The following is a 22163-nucleotide window of genomic DNA, read 5'->3' as shown; positions in this document are numbered from 1 at the left end:
AATGTAAACAGCACTGATGTTGATGTTTTTGATTAGAAATGGTAACTTATTTTCAAAAGTTGTGGTTGGTTATATCCACCTGAAAATTAAAACACATGCTATTTATGATTTGAACTTTTAAAAAATATGTGCCTTATTAGAGTTTTAAACCAAGATTTAGTTTTTTTGCTTAATATTGAAATGTGTCAGTGATAACTGGATTAGGCAAAGTTGTGAAAGTGTTGTGTGGACACATATTTCAAATTAATTTGTAATTCTAAAATAATTTTATTGTTATTCCTCAATCTTGATTTTATTCAATTTTATCCCAATATTTTGCTTGCACAAGGAATCATTAGGCAGTATTTACTTCATCGCTTGACACTAGGGTACATGAATCTATGTCGATGATCTTAGTCAAGGCTGTGTTTTCTCAGACAGACATAATCAATAGCCATTATGAAGATCTTAATATATCTGTAATTCCTCAGAACTTATAAGGATAATTTGTCTAGAATGTGAGAGGTCAGCTGACGCACCTATTCACAAGGCACTCCTATATCATGTCCTAAAATTAACTACGAAAGTGGAGAAAAATTGTTTCTTGTACTTCAAAGGTTTGAATGCTTTACAAATAAGAAAACACGTTATTTAGGCATGATGCGTTTGTTCATCGTTTGAAATAAGTATCTCTTGCCGTAAAATTAACCTTGAAAGTGGAGAAGTTTTGTTTCTAATGTACTTTAAAGGTTTCAATGCTAAAAATAACATAATATGTTATTTAGGCATGATGCCTCTGATGCATGATTTTTTATTATTAACTGTTTTTGGCTTTTAACTAGCTGTCAGTAACTGCGAGTACTCTCAAATCATATTTTCTTGTTAATTCGACCTGTTGATACTGTTTATAATGCTTTTTTGTTATTTTATATTTATTTGGATCTTGTCTATATACCAGCTTTGATTATTTGGAATATCTTCAAATTTTCACTTCTTCTTACTACATTTGTATAAACTTCAAGATTTACCTGTATTATTAAAACCGTTTTTTTTTTTCTAAAGTGAATATTTTCGAAGGGTTAAATATTTCGCAGTGGTGTCTTGCCGTGGCTTTGTTTGGACTTGTTTGTTTGGTTTTTGGCGTTGAATGTTTGTCTCTAATATTTATTAACTGTGTATTTGCATTCCGATATCGCCGATCAAATTTATTCGTTCATAGTGTATTAATTTATGTTTTTTGATTGAGTTAAGCCTGCCAATTGAGTTTTATCGTTTGTTTTTCTATGTTGTGATGTTATGCTATTGTTTCAGAAAAAGGGAGAAGGTTTGGATCCATTAAAACGTTTAATCCCGCTGCAAATGTTTGCACCTGTCCTAAGTCAGGAATCTGATGTACAGTAGTTGTCGTTGTTTATGTAATTTATACGTTTTTTTATATAGATTAGACCGTTGGTTTTCCTGTTTGAATGGTTTTACACTAGTAATTTTGGGGCCCTTTATAGCTTGTTGTTCGGTGTGAGCCAAGGCTCTGTGTTGAAGGCAGTACATTGACCTATAATGGTTTACTTTTTTTAAAATTGTTATTTGGATGGAGAGTTGTCTCATTGGCACTCACACCACATCTTCCTATATCTATGATGCGTTTGTCCATTATATTAAATAGCTTGATAGAGTACTGAGCAGAGGAATATGTCCATAAATTGGACTTCCAACTTCTTTAAAAACTATACCAAAAACTTTAACCTTAGCTACTATTTCACTTCATCCCAATGTTTTTTCTTGGGACTTTACCATGTTTACTATGGCAAGACATGTACTTATGTCATATCTGTGAATCTGAGTCACAATTCACAATTGTGTATCATCTTTTAGTCCTTAAATCTGCTTTACAGATGCTTTGCAAGAAAGTGTTTGTCCTTTTAAATATTAAACTGGGAATATTTTTGTTAAAAAAGACTTTTAACAGTATCTGCATCAGTACAGGTTTTATTGGCACACATTTCAACACTGTGTTCAATGAGTCCTCAGAATCTAGATCATGATATAATTAAGAATACACATAGAAATAGATTTTAAAAATATAAAACTGCTAAGAGTCGCTTCTGGTGTAAAATTGGAACAGAGATTAAAATACATGACAGTATCATTATCAGTAATACAGAAGCTTACATAAAAACGTCAAATTTCAAATAAAAGTCGTGTTTTGAGCAATTTATGTTTGTAAAGTTGTGCCGATGTCAACAGAATCAACCTATTTTAAGCTTGATAATTAGTTATCTTGTATTTCAATCGGTTTGAAATGTAACACTTGTATAACACCTAGCTGTATAATTCATTAAAATTCAATGATAACAAAGAAGATGTGTATGATAAAATTGATTGTAAAACATATTAAACTGATACTTAAGTTAGATTTATTCATGATTTTAGGTTATTTTTTAAGTTAGATTTATTCATGATTTTTTGTAATTTTTTATACGACTGCAAAAATTGAAAAAATTTTGGTCGTATATTGGTATCACGTTGGGGCCTTCGTCGTCGTCCGAAGACTTATGGTTTTTGCACTATTAGTAAAAGTAAATGGAAATCTATGAAATTTAAACACAAGGTTTATGACCATAAAAGGAAGGTTGGGATTGATTTTGGGGTGATTTGGTCCCAACAGTTTAGGAATTGGGGGCCAAAAAGGGCCCAAATAAGCAATTTTCTTGGTTTTTGCACAATAACTTTAGTATAAGTAAATAGAAATCTATGAAATTTTAACACAAGGTTTTTTTTACCTCAAAAGGAAGGTTTGGGAGTTTTTGTCCCAACGAATTAGGGGCCAAAAGGGTCCAAAATTAAACTTTGTTTGATTTCATCAAAGAATGAAGTATTGAGGTTCTTTGATATGCCAAATCTAACTGTGTATTCAGATTCTTAATTTTTAACCGGATTTTTGTGACAAAAATGTCGGTTATTGATTTGGGGATGTACGGCGGGCGGCCGGGCGGGTGGGCGGGCGGGCAGTCGGGCGGGCGGGCGGGCGGGCGGCAATCAAATGTTGTCCGTGCATTAACTCATGAACCGTTCAACCAAAGCTTTTAAAATTTTAATATGTTGTTACTGACAACTAAATGAAGGTCAAGTTCAATAATGACGATTTTGACTTTTACCGTTCAGGAGTTATGGTTCTTGAAAGATTGAAAAATGGAGTTGTCCGTGCATTTATGCATGAACTGTTCTACCAAAGCTTCCCAAATTTTAATATGTTGTTACTAATGAAAGAATGGAGGTCAAGTTCAATAATGACGAATTTGACTTTTATCGTTCAGGAGTTATGGTTCTTGAAAGATTGAAAAATGGAGTTTCCAGTCGTGTCCGTGCATTTATGCATGAACTGTTCTACCAAAGCTTCCGAAATTTTAATATGCTGTTACTGATGACAAAATGGAGGTCAAGTTCAATAATGACGATTTTGACTTTTACCGTTCAGGAGTTATGGTTCTTGAAAGATGGAAAATGGTTTTTCCCGTCGTGTCCGTGCATTTTCTCATGAACCATTCAACCAAAGCTTTTGAAATTTTAATATGTTGTTACTGATGACAAAATAGAGGTCAAGTTCAATAATGACGATTTTGACTTTTACCGTTCAGGAGTTATGGTTCTTGAAAGATCATAAAATGGTGTTTCCATTCAGGTTGTTGCATTTACTCATGAACCATTCAATCTAAGCTTTTCAAATTTTAATATGTTGATACTGATGACAAAATGGAGGTCAAATTTGATATTGACGATTTTCACTTTCACCATTCATCAGTAATGGTTCTTGTGATATTGCCAGGACACAAATAAATGTTAATAAATCCGGTTTGCTGTCGTTGTGACAGCCTCTTGTTGGTCCTGTTTTCAAATTGGTCTACATATAAATAAGATCCAAAGTGTCCAAAATTAAACTTAGCTTGATTTTAACAAAAATTGAATTCTTAGGTTTCTTTGATATGCTGAATCTGAACATGTACTTAGATTTTTGATTATGGGCCCAGTTTTCAAGTTGGTCCAAATCCGGTCCAAAATTATTATATTAAGTATTGTGCAGTAGCAAGAAATTTTCAATTGCACAGTATTGCGCAATAGCAAGAAATCTTCAATTGCACAGTATCAAGAACATAGATCAAGAACAAATTTGGGTGGCATCACTTTGACCACTCTCAGGTTGTTATAATTGAAAAAAACGGTATCTACAAAACTCATATTTCACATCTGTTTTTGTTTAAAGAGGATTGAAATGTAACATAGTATAGATGTATACTTCATTGAACTTGTTGTGGTTTTGGTCATTTTTGAATTTCTTAATTGTCTGCATCAAGGAGAAAACACTGACAGATTAAAAGAAATACTCAGACCCTGGATTAGGCCATTTTTATGTCCCATTTATGGGCATTGTGTTTTCTGGTCTGTGCGTCAGTTGGTTCATCTGTGCGTCAGTTGGTTCGTCTGTGTGTCCGTCCATCCATTCGTCCGTCTGTCCCGCTTCAGGTTAAAGATTTTGGTCAAGGTAGTTTTGATGAAGTTGAACTTGAAACTTCGTATACATGTTCCCTATGATATGATCTTTCTAATTTTATTGCCAAATTAGAGTTCTTACCCCATTTTCATGGTTCACTGAACATATAAAATGATAGTGTGGATGGGGCATCCGTGTACTTGGGACACATTCTTGTTTAATACCTTATATGCACCGAAGCAATATGAACAATGAACAAACAAAAAAGAAATCATATTTGATTAATTAAGTATAGGAAAAGGTTATAAGAAGGAGTTAATCATGTGTTGCTATTAACTTGGTGCATTAATATGATAATTAGATGATCATTTTGGCTCCAAGAGGTTTTAAAGAGGGATCGAGTATCAATGAAATTCATATTTTTATTGGAAAATTGTCTAGCCATAATGTTATAGATATCAATGGAAAAAGTTTGATGTCTTTTTTGGTACTCTAGGAGCAAATTCTTTATCTGTTACACCAGGCCTCACGGTCATAAAACTTTTGAGCATGATTTTTGTACCTTAGCTATACTCAGACTCAAGAATCAACCAATCAAAATACTGGATTTTATGTTTCGAGCACTTATTTTGTACTCGGAGTACTGAGTAAAATTTTATGACCGAGAGTCCTAATCAGAGCATATAGTTTACACAAGTTAAGAGCAATGATCTAGATCCCTTTGAAAAGCTTTGGTTAGCACATTGTAAATATTAGATTTAGATTACATGTACTTTAATTTAATTTCTATATTCTTTATCTGTTACACCAGATCAGAGCATATAGTTTACACAAGTTAAGAGCAATGATCTAGATCCCTTTGAAAAGCTTTGGTTAGCACATTGTAAAAATTAGATTTAAAATACTTTAATTTAATTTCTATATTCTTTATTAATTCATTTCATTTGCTTGCCTGACATGCTCCTTTTCTTGTGATTATTAAGCCTTGAACAATTTGTTGAGGAATTGAAAGTCAGACATCCTCTATTCTGTTCTAATGCTTCATCATATTGGTTCAGTCTGGTTAAAGAAAGTTACACATCAATGACTAAAATTATCAAACCTACTGTGGATTCATTATTATTCGTTGGATACCAATTTTTGTGGATTTAGTGAGTACCGGGAAACCACGAATTTAAATATTCAACGAATTGCAAATTTTCTAAAGGAATATATACATACTTTGTCAAAACCACGAAATTAAATATCCACGAATATGCAAGTTTTCCTCAAACCACGAAAATTGGTACCCACGAAAGTAAATGAATCCACAGTAGTTTAAATCAGAAAACGTGTCTAAAAAAGTATGCTCTTTATGTCACATTGATGTTTTCGGTCTGTGCTAGTTCATCCGTCTGTTCATCCCTCTGTACCACTTTAGGTAAAAGGTAGTTTTTGATGAAGTTGAGGTCCAATCAATTTGAAACTAATAGTAGACATGTTCTATATGATATGATCTTCTAATTGTATTGACATATTAGAGTTTTACCCCAATTTTACGGTCCACTGAACATAGAAATTGATATTGCGAGTGGGGCAGCCATGATTCTTGTTTTCCTATATTACTAAGTATACTGATAATAGACATATTTGGCAATCAACTTCACACTTATACACTTATAGCAGCCATTGCTGGCAATTAAGACACAGGGTTCAGGGGATAAAGAGGAGCCATGAATTAAGATACAAGACGAAATACAAAATGTACATATATTTAGTTTCTTTGCTAAGAACAATGATAGAACCAAGAAATTAAGTACTAAGAAATAGATAACTTTTCTCCAACTACCTAAATTTTAACCAATAAAAAAAAACGAATTAACAGAATTGGACTAAATAATAAGTGACAAGGATTGTTATTTCTAAAAGTCCAAAGTTTAGATTCCTGGGAATTTTTAAAGCTAATTATATATAATGTCTCAAGTAGATATGTTTTATAAGACACCTAATCAATACAAAATGACAGATTATCCTTTATGTAAAGCAGTGTTTTATAAAAGGCAAAACTGAAAAGATGCTTTTGTTTTAAATATCTCATGTTCATAAAAATATATGGTAATTTCATTTGACAAAACAGTCAGAAGCAGCAAGCATTGTCGGTAATGGTTTTATGGCAAAATATACTTTTGTTTTTAAATATCTCATATTAGTTAAATTATATGGTTTCATTTGACAAAACAGTGAAGAATCATTAAGCATTGTCAGTATTGGTTTTATGGTCTGACTTTTTTTTTATCGGTTGTGTGTACTCTGTAAGGGTTAATTATAATCTGCACTTTAGCATTGTCACAATTTTACTCAGTGATATCGCGAATGATTCATTTTTAGCTAATTTGGGCTCTTAGTTTGTTATAGAGACTCACAGACACAATTTTTTTTTATTTTTACAGATTTAGTTCTGCAATTTCATTGTGAAAACCTGTTTTGCAATATATTTTTTCCAGTTTTCCTTATGATGCTTGTCCTTGCCTGAGCCTAAGTATACCTTTCTTCAAGGTCAAATTTCTATGAGGGAAAATTTCACCATTTTATCTTTATAGATGCATTTACTGAAAATAAAGACCTTTGTAACATTTCCAAATTTACAATATTAGTTGTTTTCATGAACACCAAGCTTGTTGAATGATTTTAAAATTGTTGCCTGCTCAATGTCCAGTTGCAAGTATTTCACACATATTAAATTTTAAACTTTCTTTCTTTCAGATACAGAAAGACGACCCCCTAAGATTGTGGCTATTTCTAAAGAAGTAAATGCCACCATAAAACACTCAGTTACATTAGAATGCCTGGCTGACGGAAATCCATCACCTGTGGTCACATGGATGAAAGGTCGGTGAATTCTCTTTAACAACAATGAAAAAAACCCTTACAACATAGTTAGCTATAAAAGACCCCAAAATGACAAATGTTTAACAATTCAAACAACAAAAATGAATGGCCTGATTTATGTACAAAATAATGGAACAAAAAAGTAATAAGATATATGTATATCAACAAACGACAACCACTGACTTTGGACTGGAACCTACAGAGAATGTGGTGTGTTATTAAAGTAGCTTAAAGGCTCCAACCCTCCCCTAACCATTGGCAGTGGTGTAAAATCTTGTTTATCAAGGATTATAATATACATGTATATGATATCAAGATACCATTTGCTGCAATCAAAGTTACTAAAAACTTTCATTTGCAAATTATTTAAATGTGTTGTTTCCCCAGCTAATTCTAACAGTACATAAAAATTTGAATACCAAGAAATTTTAAACATGTATATGCAAATGGATAAAGAGAATGTCGATGACATTTTCATGTTGAAGAAACCTTGCATTAACAGCTATTGGGGTCCAAAATAAGAGGCCTGCTAGATTTGGCAAAATTTTAGCCCTCTTATCAATATGCTGTTATTCCCAATGGCAGTCCAAATTTCCTGCCCTTCTACAGCTTGGCCTACCTTTTATTGTGTAGTCTTGTCTCAAATGTAATAATAGCCAAGAAACGAAAGAACCAATCAATATAGAGTGGGGGTCTGAACCCTGAGTGTTGCTGCATGGTGGGTTTAACTCCTATCTTAAATGATGAGGATATTGTCAGTATTCCTGGCAAAGGTATGTGGTCCCTCTGTGAGTACACTAGTTTCCTCCAACATTAAAAACTGGCTGCCACAACAAAGCCAAGAGTTGTGGTACTCAACACCAAACATCCATCAATCTATAAATCATCAATATATGTATCCACAGTAAGAATTTAGTTTTATTTTAAGTGTTGTTTTATTTATAGATGGAAATCCAACACTAGATGATAACTTTAAGGAGATTAATGGCAGGAGTAACTTAAAGTTTATAAAAGTTGGCAAGATTGACGCTGGGACATACAAATGTGTGGCTTCGTCACCTGGATTCCCGGATGCAGTAGCTGAGACCAAACTTAATGTCAAAGGTAAGTATTTCAGTGGCAGATCGAATTTGTGACCCTATATTTTGGTCAACCATAACTTGCAAAACTTACATGTTGTATAAAGTATTCATTAAATCACTTCCAGAACCTGCATGAAATATCAGCCACTAGACAATTAAATAACTATCTTGCACTATCTACCTTTTGTATTGATATTTGTTTGTTTGGGTCCTGACCATGCCAGAAATATTTGTCACTGGACAAAAAAAAACCTTGTAGAAACTTCATATTGTATTAAGTGTTTATTTGTTTTCATCATGAATTTGCATGAAATATTTGTGAAAAGTCAGAGGTATGGACATTTTTAATGTAAAAACATTGAAAATAAAATAAAATAAATATGTATCTTACCAGAATGTTTAAAAAAGGACAATTTAGTTTTAAAATTTGGTGTGTATTTGTACATGCATTGTGCTGCCATCAACAACTTAAAATATGACTTTTTTTTTTACTTTATGCATTTTATTTTCATCAACAGATATTGTCAATTTATGTCTTGGTTGTCTATTTCACATTGACCTTATTGACTTTTACTTTAAGTGTACTGAACTATAATTGGATAAGCTAATTGATTTCTATTCTGGTTCGTGACATGAATAATGTCTTGAAAGTAATCAATGCATTCATACTGCACAAAAATAATTCCAGGATCACAAAATGTTTATAATCTGTTGAATAATTTAACAGAACATTTATAAAAGGGCTGTCATTAACACCATATTTATTGCACATTTTCCTAATTGAGTTCCCATATATTTTCCTAATTGAGTTCCCATATATTTTCCTAATTGAGTTCCCATATATTTTCCAGTATGAAAGGCTACAAAAAAATGAAGTTAATAAGATTAACTGTTTTAAATAAGTCTTTTATAAAACAAAAATTGTCATTTTGCCTAAGATTTTAAGGAAAATGCAAACATAGATATAAGAAGATGTGGTATGAGTGCCAATGAGACAACTCTCTATCCAAGTCACAATTTGTAAAGTTTAAAAGGATAAAGCATGGTTATCAACATGGAGCCTTAGCTATTTTTGATTAATTTGAGTGCCTCCCAACCCCACCCAATAAATTTTAAAACACCCCTTTGATATCACAGGATCATAATTCCTTGTTTTTTATATATTAGACTTAATTATAATACACTGAAGGCTAAAATAATAACCTCGAAAATGGAAGAGTGACAAAAAAAAAAGTGAACACTGAAAAGAATCAGATAGTCAAAATACAAAAATATCCAAACATTTGAATTTATAACTTAAACTTAATTTATTGATTTAAATCAACATGAGCTAACTCAAAACATTGATAAATTGAAAATCGATAAAAAAAGTAAAGTATAGTTCAGTGAACTTGTATTTGAAGCACAAGTCAATAAGGTCACTTTGAGACAGACATCTTTAACACAGCTGTCAAAATCTATTGGACAGGATAAGAAATCTACGAAATTTTAGAATTGGATTTTTTTTCTTTCGATATTAATGGACTGCATTTGTATGTCAGATTTTAACCTTAGTTTCCTAATTCATGCAAATTAATCGTGACAGTAGATGAGATCTATGTTTTATAAATCTCCCATGAGATGTCAATACGTTTTGTTTTGCCAATATTGCATAACAAATTGGAATTAGACAAAAAATGTCTTAGCATTTATTGATATAACTTGGTGTAAGCGAATTTGCCAGTATCTAGACGTGGAATTTAGTTTTAAGGTATACATCAGTAAGAGAGCAACATAACATAAAAAAAAAAATAACTACTTAAGGTGGTACTCAACACTACAGGGAGATAACTCTGTAAAGTTAGCTAAACGTTTTAATTACATTGTGTTGTAAAAGGAATATTAAGCTTCTCAATGATCAAAATTGGTATTTGTCAAACTGCTATATATATAACCAGTGTAATTTTTCTGATAAAACGGTTGGTTCAAATTTTCTAAAATTTTTACATTTTTGTCAAAGGGTCAAAGTAAATACTTTGTCAAAATTTTAAGAAAATTAAACGAGCCAAATTAATTTTAGTTAAAGTGTTGGGTACCACCTTAAGGATGTACCCAGCTGAACACTAAATCAGAAAGGATTTAGTTAGAACAAAATAAGCTTGAAATATTAATAAGTTATAAAACTTCTTTTTAAGTTTTTTTTTTAAAGGTGTGAAAAGGTTTAATACTAAGACTTTTGTATAATTTTTAGCATTGGCATTATTTGGGTCTCAAATCTTCCAGACAAATATCCTGAATCTGCTTACATTTTGGTAAATGATCTTTTATGAGCTATTGAATATAAAAAAGATGTGGTATGATTGCCAATGAGACAACTGTCCACAAGAGACCAATATGACACAGAAATTAACAACTATAGGTCACATGTACACATGTACGGCCTTCAACAATGAGCAAAGCCCATACCGCATATCAGCTTTAAAAGGCCCCGAAATGACAATGTGAGACAATTCAAATTCAAATCATCAGTACGTTTGTGTCAACCATTTTCAAAAACATATTCTAAGCTTCTAGGTTACATAGATTATTTTTAATCTGTTTCAGGTAAATGCTTAAAAAACATTGATGAACTTGACTTTTACAAACGCTTAACTGATTTATCCCCTTTAGTCTTCTTTAAAAAATAAAGTGGCTGATAACAAGGAAAATATTTTACCATGTATCGAAGAGAAAAACCTAAGGAGTCCAAACATCTGACACAAATTCTCAAAATGACATGACAACATCATTAAAGACATCAAGAGGTCAACATATGGTCAAGTTCACCAATTGGTGTCTATACTAAAGTCCAAATCTAGCCCGAAATATTATCTTGTAATATTGAAAAATCTATCATATTTAAACTATTAATTTAATATTATATTTTCAGTGCCTCCATTCATAATCGAAGCTCCAGTTAGCGAGGGGTACCCTGTAGCTAGGAGGTTTCGTTTGAAGTGTACCGTGGGAGGAACTCCTACACCAAAAGTCACATGGTACAAAAATGGACAAAAGATTGAATCTCTAGAAAATATGCAGGTTTGATATTGTTTTCTGAGCTTTCATATTGATCTTATTGTTTGTTTCTTTAGTAAGGGCTGTTCCAGAAAAATTGTTAGGCAGGTTTGAATTCACCCAATGTTAATAAAAAGTGATAAGTTGGGGTTATAAACAAGGTTCCACAGAAAACACATTTAATTTTTTAATTAGAATTGTTATGGATACACCATATTGCTATTTGGAGATCTGTCCCGCTTGATCGAAGCATCTGTCCCGCTTGAATTTTTTACGTCAAACATCAATCACTTTTCTTCTGTGGCGTCAGATATTTTCTTTATGACGTAAAAAATTTACAGTACAAATAGAGTTGAGGTGTATTTCAGTCTAGGGGGAAAATATGTCATCCAATGCCATCCCCCCTTTTCTACTTACATTTAATTCTGGAATAGCCCTACCTAGACCATTGAGGAATATCCCTTTCAAGGGAAGGTTAATTCATGTATCATGGAAAACGATTTTTAAACTTATAACTAATATTGTGAAATGTATTACAAAATGCAAATGAACATGTGCTAAGATGATTAAATTTATTACATGTATCAATTATTCTAATATGACACTCTACTTTTGTTTTGTAATCAAATTTTTTTTTTGTATAAAATTAATTACACATCCTTGTCATTACAATTAATTTTAAATGTCACTTGTATTGGGAATGACACTTGAGAAAAAAATTGACATTTATGTGAGAGTTTAGGGCTATGATTTTCAATTAAATCTTGTAAAGTAAAATATATTAAGTATTTGTACACTTTATTTTACTTGGCGTCCGGCAGCGTCGTTCGTCGTCGTTTACTTTTACAAAAATCTTCTCCTCTGAAACTACTGGGTCAAATTAAACCAAACTTGGTCACAATCATCATTGGGGTATCTAGTTTGAAAAATGTGTCTGGTGACCTGGCCAACCAACCAAGATGGCCACCATGGCTAAAAATAGAACATAGGGGTAAAATACAGTTTTTGGCTTATAACTCAAAAACCAAAGCATTTAGAGCAAATCTGACATGTGGTAAAATTGTTTATCAGGTCAACATCTATCTGCCCTGAAATATTGAGATGAATCGGACAACCCGTTGTTGGGTTGCTGCCCCTGAATTGGTAATTTTAAGGAAATTTTGCTGTTTTTGGTAATTATCTTGAATATTATTATAGATAGAGATAAACTGTAAACATCAATAATGTAGTAGCACTTTCTAGGGCTTATTAAAACACAATACGTTTGTTGAAGGTGGTTCCTTTTATTTCTGGACTAACTTCAGGATAGTAACAAATATATAAAAAAATACCCTCGCATGAGGTGCAAAGGCCTCCTGATTTATCTATATGGAAATTAATTCACATCATCCCAGGATTACTTAAAATATACCTGAATACAGAATATAGAAAACTAAGAAAGTCCAAACTTAGAATTATATCAAGCACATATCAATATGTCCACCAGTATATAGAAAAGTGATCACCAGCATAAAAGAACAAAAGAAATATAGCACCAAAATATAATGACCAATAGAAATAAAGAAAGTGTGCGGTCCACTGAAGCATAAAAAGAAAACCTTTGAAGTAAACTACAGTGAAACCAAAACTACCCAAACCAGTAGAAAATTACAGAATACAACACAATAAACTAAATATAAAAATATACACAATTACTGTAAAACCTATAAAATACAGTCTACCACAATAATGTTCAGCAAAGTAAGATTTACAAATAAGTCAATATGACCAAAATGGTCAGTTGACCCCTTTAGGAGTAATTGCCCTTTATAGTCAATTTTTAACCATTTTTCGTAAATCTTAGTAATCTTTTAGAAAAATCTTCTCCTCTGAAACTACTGGGCCAAATTAAACCAAACTTGGCCACAATCATCATTGGGGTATCTAGTTTAAAAAATGTGTCTAGTGACCTGGCCAACCAACCAAGATGGCCACCATGGCTAAAAATAGAACATAGGGGTAAAATGCAGTTTTTGGCTTATAACTCAAAAACCAAAGCATTTAGAGCAAATTTGACAGGAAGTAAAATTGTTTATCAGGTGAAGATCTGTCTGCCCTAGAATTTTCAGATCAATAAGATAGCCGATTGTTAGGTTGCTGCCCCTGAATTGGTAATTTTAAGGAAATTTTGCCGTTTTTTTTTTTTATCATGAATACTATATAATAGTTAGAGATAAACTGTAAACAGCAATAATGTACAGCAAAGTAAGACCTAAAAATAAGTCAACGTGACAAAAATGGTCAATTGACCCCCTTAGGAGTTATTGCCCTTTATAGTCTATTTTTAACAATTTTCATAAAATTTGTAAATTTCCACTAACATTTTCCCCTGAAACTACTGGGCCAAGTTAATTATAGATAGAGATAATTGTAAGCAGCAAGAATGTTTAGTAAAGTAAGATCTACAAACACATCACCATCAGCAAAACACAATTTTGTCACGTGTCCTTTTTTAAATATTCACATTCACCAAGATGAGCGACACAGGCTCTTTAGAGCCTCTAGTTTTTTAAATTTTGGCACATTTAAACTTGTCTTATATATAGCATTGGGAGGGAAAAAAGCATCGATTTTTTTGTGTTAGAATTGATAGAATTAGTGGTAGCAGCATAATGCTAAAAATCTCTATCTGGTCTTAAAATAAGTTACATTTCACCATTGGAGCCATGAGTTATTTCTTAAACATTGCACAATTTATTAGTATAAGAAGTAAAATTTTATGATATATTTTGTAAAAGTTTTTTTGATGTATTTTTATAGATAAACCCAGACAATGAGTTGTTGATAGATAGTAGTACCAGTGATTCAGGATACTATCAGTGTATTGCCAAAAACGATGTCGGTGTAGACATGGCAATTGCAAGACTGCAAATCATTCTTAAAGGTTTGTGAACTTTTGTGTACTGATAGCAAGTGCATGTTAACATAAAAACGATGTCGGTGTAGACATGGCAATTGCAAGACTGCAAATCATTCTTCAAGGTTTGTGAACTTTTTTGTACTGATAGCAAGTTCATGTAAACATAAAAACAATGTCGGTGTAGACATGGCAGTTGCAAGACTGCAAATCATTCTTAAAGGTTGGTGAACTTTTGTGTACTGATAGCAAGTGCATGTACTAAAAAACTATGTCGGTGTAGATATTGCAATTGCAAGACTGCAAATCATTCTTAAAGGTTTGTGAACTCATTTGTACTGATAGCTAGTTTCAGTGGCAGATCCAGGGGGAGGGTTCCGGGGGTTGGAACCCCCCTTTTTTGGACGATCAATGCATTTGAATGGAGACTTATAGTTGCCCCCACCCCCTTTGTCCTGGGTTGGGAACCCCCTTTTTAAAATGACTGGATCCGCCCCTGAGTTTACTGCATATCGATATTGTAAAACATTAAAAAAACGATGTCGGTGTAGATATGGCAATTGCGAGATTACAAACTACTCTTAAAGGTTTGTGAACTTATTTGTACTGATTGCGAGTTTACTGCATGTTGATAATGTAAAATATCAAAAACAATGTCCGTGTAGATATGCCAATTACAATAAAAATAAAATTGAGAATGGAAATGGGAAATGTGTCAAAGAGACAACAACCCGACCATAGAACAGACAACAGCAGAAGGTCCTAATAGGTCTTCAATGCAGCGAGAAACTCCCACACCTGGAGGCGCCTTAACAAGTATCTATAATAGTTAGAATACAATTTATACTTAAAGGTTTGTGAACTTATTTGTACTCATTGGCAGGTTTTCTTGATATTGATAAATGTAAAATATCTGTGGCAAGTCACAGTAGGTAGATTTTGTGGAGTGAGCACTTAGAGCTTGTAGAGCAGCTGGTATTTTACAATATTTATATGATGAAAATCTTATAGATTTAATTAAGATTGCATTTTTTAATTTTTTTCTCCTTCAAGATTACCCTTTTGGGTAAATAAGCTGTGATCCTTTTTTTTTAAAACAGTCTGACGACGTAAGACTCTTGAAATATTTACTTGTATTATGTATATTAACATGATTAATGATCTTATTGTTATTGTTTATTTATATTTTGTTGTGTTGTGTCACATGCTATGAATATATGGTATAATGGCAATGAAGACTTGAATTGTTGGGGAGGGGGGATAAAAGTAAGAAAAAGGACGAGGACTTGATAATCTTGAGTCAAACATTAAAATGTTGGTGGTCCGTCTATGTCATACTCATTCTAGCCTATTTGATGTCTATTGTCATTAAAATCATGATATGTAATTTTATGAAATGAATCGGGCAATGTGTAGACCAATAAGATTAAATTATTGAACTTAAAGAATTTGGTAAAGGGGAATAACTCTATAATGAAAATATATTTTGTTATGTTATATTACAGAATAAGATCGAGATATATTCGCAGCTAATTTATTTGAGCGTTTGAAAAGAACAATGAATCCAAATTTGCTTGTAAATCAGTGGACCACGAAACCAATACAACCCTTGTTTACTAAAATTGTATTACCTTTTTATTTTAAGAAAAAAAAGCTAAAGCCTTTATAATTTTTGTTTTTCAAGAAAATGCACCCAAACCTCCTGGAAATGTGACCGTAACAAGTGTCACCAGTACAGAAGTGTGTATACAGTGGTCACCATCAGAGTATCCAGACTGCTGCCCTGTTCTAGCTTATACTGTTCACTATGGAGAGCTGAAGGATGGTAAGTAAAGGGATATGAGGGGTACCTATGTAAAGGGACATAACGTGAATATAAATAGCCTTGAATATGTTAGATCATCTTCAATAAAGAGCTTCATATGAATAAGTACTGTGAACCAACTAACTTCTGCAAGCAATTTTTTTTTACTACTTGCCCCAAAGATAAAAAATGAATATTGTAATTTGTTTGGGGGTTCTGATCCCGAATCCCGCTTACTGTTTTGTCAGATTCCCATATCCCACTTACACTATTTACGTAAGCAATTCTCATTTTTTTGTAATTTCACATGTCCCGATTAGACTTCATTTCCATTTTTCACAGCACAATAATTTATTTTACTTTCCATACCTGTCAACTGACCCGTATTCTACGGGTGTGACCCGAGATTTTCACAATTCTGAGGGATCACCCGGGACACCCGCCGGGTCATTGAAATAACCCAGGCATTCCGAAAATGACCCGATTTCACCCGTATTTCTTAGCCTTGAGATTGATTTCACAAGTAATATTCCTTTGAAATAACGGCAAATTCGTAATTAGCATCTAGCTATGTAAACTGTCAAATTAAGTGACCCATTAAGTGCATGGCTTCACTTGACAGCTTTGGTGTCAAACACACTATTAATTAACACCAATTACCTTAGCTTTAGGATGTAAATAAATTGCCCTGTTGTTTTACAAACATAGTTCAACTAAGAGTTACTTCCCCTTATTTGTCACCATTCAAAATTATTCCTTATATTTACGTTTTATGGGTGAAAAAGATTAAATCATAAAAATATAAATTTCAAATACATATTGAAAAATAACTTTTCATTATTTTTATACCTTTATACAAATTTTTTTTTTAAAGTTGAAAATTATTTTTTACATTTATACTTTCTTTAACTGTATTACTATATTTTATCATAGTCTAATTTCCTTCTCAATTTGATGATCATTCATCACTCATCAGATCAGTCACGTCTCAGTCCTTACAGCTGAACGGACGTGCTGGGTCAGCTCTCCTTTACCCGCTATCTTCGATGAGGGTTTATTGCTGGATGGTCAACGACATACTACTAAGATGACAGAAACCAATCCATGCCGTACAGAGAGACGTAGTAGTAGGCGTACCCGCGTTAACATGCCTCCAAAACCATTGTCTATTATGGGGAGTGTCATGCCGATTAACGTCCGAGGGCTGTATCCTAGGCTGTTGGGTGATACGACCTACATTTCACTGCCTCAGGGCTTTGGTCCTGATAACGCTTCCTGTCATCTTAGAACTACGTCCACGATTCATCTACCAGTACTCCATCATCGAGGCTAGCGGGCTGCCAAGCTGACCAAACTGGCCCTGAAAGCAGCCGTTGTGAAGTAAAGAAAACAACAAAAATAGTCAAAAAGTAAAATCAACTCACCAAAACCAAGATGGCGGCCTCCATTCGGCGTCCTTTGCTACCCGTTCCTGACCCACGGCACAAAATATTTAAATGCTCACCAATCGTCTTCGGGCACCGAGCCGACCGTGCGAGGGCTGAAAAGCCAGTCAAGGTCGTTAAACACTTCCATATATATATTTGATGATGGAATGTTTTAAGGATACATTGCCAGTAATCTCAAACATTTTAAAATTACGTTTGAAAACTAAATTCTAATATTTAATGATCACAAAAAGTAAAGAACATAAGACTGTTACACAAATTTATAAAAATCTTAAAAAGTGCAATGAAATAATAATAAATAAGATTTAAAATGACTTAACCAAGTTAACATGCATTGATTTTTTGGTATCTTTGATATACATTATAAGAAAATGTACCAGAAATACTAAAATTCAACTCGAAAAAGTTTGTACGCGTTATGACCTGAGATTTGATTCTTCAATGCAAGTCATGACCTGCATTTTCATTGTCACAGGTTGACAGGTATGACTTTCACATGTCACACTTACAAAAAATCAGCAAGCCCGCATCACGCTAAGACCCCAATGAGACCAATTTATTTATCAAATTAAGATATTTCCTTTTATGAAAAAACAAACATTCTCAGAAATGGCAAAAAAGGACTAAAACCCCCCAAAAAATTTGGTTTACAGTCACAATTTCTCAAGAAAATCTGTGTTTTATTTATGTAATTACTTCCATAATTGATAATATCATATTTTTTCCAGTAACACAGAAGGCAGTTACATTGAAGAAAAATGAATGCATACATGATCTAAAGCCTCATACAGATTACAAATTTTACATACGAGCCTACAGTAGAAATGGCGCTGGAGCCCAGTCAGATACAGTGACTGTTAAAACATTAGAATCAGGTATGAATAGAATATAAATAACACATAGCTGAGAAGGTAATAGAGCAGATTGTTACCTTGAGAAAACATTGTCAACCGTGGCACTAATCACTCTATCACCCTCTCAGCTGTGTGTTATTTAATTTATAATACTGAATGTCCTATCAGTATTGTCTTTTACAAATGAATTTTATTATAGCCATGTGATAGAGTAAATCAACACCAATCGAAAATATGTATAAGGCCAATTGAAAATATGGCATTTTAACATGAAATATAGTAAAATTAAATGCAGTATGAGTAGCTTCCCTTTTCAGATTCTGAAAATAGTTTCAATTACATTTATTCTGAAACTGTAAATTAATTAAATGTATGAATTAATTCGCCGTTTTAGAATCTTTTGGATTCTGGATAATATTATCAAATGCATACACCAAAACATTATGATTGGATAAAAACATTGTGCACAATGGAAATGCAACCAATGCCGTAATATTATTTTCATTTTGGATTATGGAGGCTCGTGGGTAAAAAAATTTCAACATAAAATTGAACATTTATTTTTTCATTATAAATTTTATTTATTACTCTAATAGTTATTACTTTATGATATTTTTGGCATTAAAATTGAAATATCTTTTTTAACTCATCAGTGACCTATATTTTTTTTTAAGCTAAATAATTGTAAAATTTAAGCGATTTATGTAATTTAGTTGTTTTTTTTTCGATATTACCTCTCTTTCTCCTATTAGTTCAACAGATAAAAAGGACTTCAACAAAAATGTATGCTTCTTTCAGAGGAAGCTTGTGAGCTTCAATGAACGGTGACCCCATTTTTTTATTTCATTTTTGGCTCACCTGGCCCATGTGAGCTTTTCTCATCACTTTGCGTCCGTCATCCGTCGTCGTCTGTTAACTTTTACAAAAATCTTCTCCTCTGAAACTACTGTGCCAAATTAAACCAAACTTGTCCACAATCATTTTTGGGGTATCTAGTTTAAAAAATGTGTCCGGTGAACCGGCCAACCAACCAGGATGGCTGCCATGGCTAAAAATAGAACATAGCTAGGGTAAAATGCAGTTTTTGGCTTATAACTGAAAAACAAAAGCATTTAGAGCAAATCTGACATGTGGTAAAATTGTTCATCAGGTCAAGATCTATCTGCTCCAAAATTTTCAGATGAATTGGACAACCTGTTGTTGGGTTGCTGCCCCTGGATTGGTTATTTTAAGGAAATTTTGCTGTTGTTAATATCTTGAATATTTTTATAGATAGAGATAAACTGTAAACAGCAATAATGTTCAGCAAAGTAAGATGAACAATGAATGACATTATCCATAGTCCTTTAGTTTCTGACACAGCAAAAGTTTTATTTTTCAAGTTTTGCAGCATACAGCCATGAAATATCTCGATTGATCTTTTACAATTAATAATTATCTTCTTATTCAGTGCCTGATGCAGCTCCAAATCTGAGACTTTCTAGTTCATCACCATACAGTATAGATGTAGAATGGGATCCAGTTCCTCCTGAGAAATGTAATGGTGTTATCACAGGGTACCAGATTTTTGTGTCTAATGGTGGTCATGAAATCATGGAGAATGTGTCTGCTGCTAACCAGAGTTACACTTTCAAAGGTAAAAATATTATATCAAGTGTTAATATTGAAGCAGTCCCTTTATCACCATTTTAGAGGGATGTTGCTTTTCTTATTTGAGTAATTTTAGTAATTGAACTTTAACTAAGAATCACTTATGAAGATTTTATGCAGAATATTTTTCTCTCACTAAAGAAGATTTTATGCAGAATATATTTTCTCTCACTAATGAAGATTTTATGCAGAATATATTTTATCTCACAAATGAAGATTTTATGCAGAATATATTTTCTCTCACAAATGAAGATTTTATGCAGAATATATTTTCTCTCACTAATGAAGATTTTATGCAGAATATATTTTCTCTCACAAATGAAGATTTTATGCAGAATATATTTTCTCTCACTAATAAAGATTTTATGCAAAATATATTTTCTCTCACTAATGAAGATTTTATGCAAATTAATTTTCTCTCACTAATGAAGATTTTATGCAGATTAATTTTCTCTCACTAATAAAGATTTTATGCAGAATATATTTTCTCTCACTAATGAAGATTTTATGCAGAATATATTTTCTCTCACTAATAAAGATTTTATGCAGAATATATTTTCTCTCACTAATGAAGATTTTATGCAGATTAATTTTCTCTCACTAATGAAGATTTTATGCAGATTAATTTTCTCTCACTAATAAAGATTTTATGCAGAATATATTTTCTCTCACTAATGAAGATTTTATGCAAATTAATTTTCTCTCACTAATAAAGATTTTATGCAAATTAATTTTCTCTCACTAATAAAGATTTTATGCAAATTAATTTTCTCTCACTAATGAAGATTTTATGCAGAATATATTTTCTTTCATTAAAGAAGATTTTATGCAGAATATATTTTCTCTCACTAATGAAGATTTTATGCAGAATATATTTTCTCTCACTAATAAAGATTTTATGCAGAATATATTTTCTCTCACTAATGAAGATTTTATGCAGAATATATTTTCTCTCACTAATGAAGATTTTATGCAGAATATAGTTTCTCTCACAAATGAAGATTTTATGCAGAATATATTTTCTCTCACAAATGAAGATTTTATGCAGAATATATTTTCTCTCACAAATGAAGATTTTATGCAGAATATATTTTCTCTCACAAAAGAAGATTTTATGCAGAATAATTTTCTTTCATTACAGAAGATTTTATGCAGAATATATTTTCTCTCACTAAAGAAGATTTTATGCAGAATATATTTTCTCTCACAAATGAAGATTTTATGCAGAATATATTTTCTCTCACTAATGAAGATTTTTGAATAATTTTCTTTCATTAAAGAAGATTTTATGCAGAATATATTTTCTCTCACTAAAGAAGATTTTATGCAGAATATATTTTCTCTCACTAATGAAGATTTTATGAAGAATATATTTTCTCTCACTAATGAAGATTTTATGCAGGATATATTTTTTCTCACTAATGAAGATTTTATGCAAATTAATTTTCTCTCACTAATGAAGATTTTATGCATAATATTTGTTTTTTCTCTTTAAGAACTCCAAGCAGACACAGAATATAAAGTAAGAGTACTAGCAGGTACTGCAGTGGGATTTCCAAAGCTGTTAGATGCTCAGTGGCCCTGGCTGATACATAGAACACCAAAACATAATGAAAAACCACAAGGTAGGTATGACATTCTAGGCATCAAAATGCTGTTGATTCATTCATTTTCTTGGATATTTGAAATTCATTGTTTTGCCAAAATCGGCACATATGTCAATAGAAAATTTGTACTAATTGAATACCCACTAAATCGCCTTCAATTAGTATTATATGTATGGACTCATGCTAGACTCATGCTAGATAACTGATGCAATGGTTCAAATAAGAGATCGAATAACATTAAAAATTGCATGAGCAAGTGTTTTTTGGATAGATATTTTCAATCAGTATAATAATTGAAATTTTATTTTATTTGACCTCCTTATCAATATTTGTCATCTTCTTATGATATAAACATAATTATTATAAAGGTGTACTTGACTCCAATCTAATTGACTAGGATTGTCAGTTTTTTTATGGAAGGTCAGTGGTTTTCTCCAGGCACTCCGGCTTCCTCCA

General features: G+C 32.2%; 1 protein-coding gene across 3 annotated transcripts in view; it reads left to right on the top strand.

The window, feature by feature from the left end:
• Window positions 1-22163, top strand: part of LOC139495760 (protogenin-like) — an 85276-nt gene that overhangs the window by 44752 nt on the left and 18361 nt on the right. For all 3 annotated transcript variants that reach the window (XR_011657454.1, XM_071284140.1, XM_071284139.1), the window contains exons 5-12: window positions 7208-7333; window positions 8279-8437; window positions 11324-11472; window positions 14248-14371; window positions 16029-16169; window positions 18325-18471; window positions 19901-20086; window positions 21597-21725. Coding sequence is in view for 2 of the 3 variants with exons in the window: in XM_071284140.1 (XP_071140241.1) it covers window positions 7208-7333; window positions 8279-8437; window positions 11324-11472; window positions 14248-14371; window positions 16029-16169; window positions 18325-18471; window positions 19901-20086; window positions 21597-21725 (1161 nt within the window). In the remaining variant the exon portion in view is untranslated. The remainder of the gene's footprint in view (window positions 1-7207; window positions 7334-8278; window positions 8438-11323; window positions 11473-14247; window positions 14372-16028; window positions 16170-18324; window positions 18472-19900; window positions 20087-21596; window positions 21726-22163) is intronic.

Source organism: Mytilus edulis, chromosome 11 (assembly GCF_963676685.1).
Source record: "Mytilus edulis chromosome 11, xbMytEdul2.2, whole genome shotgun sequence".
In the NCBI taxonomy this organism is placed as follows: domain Eukaryota; kingdom Metazoa; phylum Mollusca; class Bivalvia; order Mytilida; family Mytilidae; genus Mytilus; species Mytilus edulis.
This window is presented reverse-complemented; position numbering and strand designations above follow the sequence as displayed.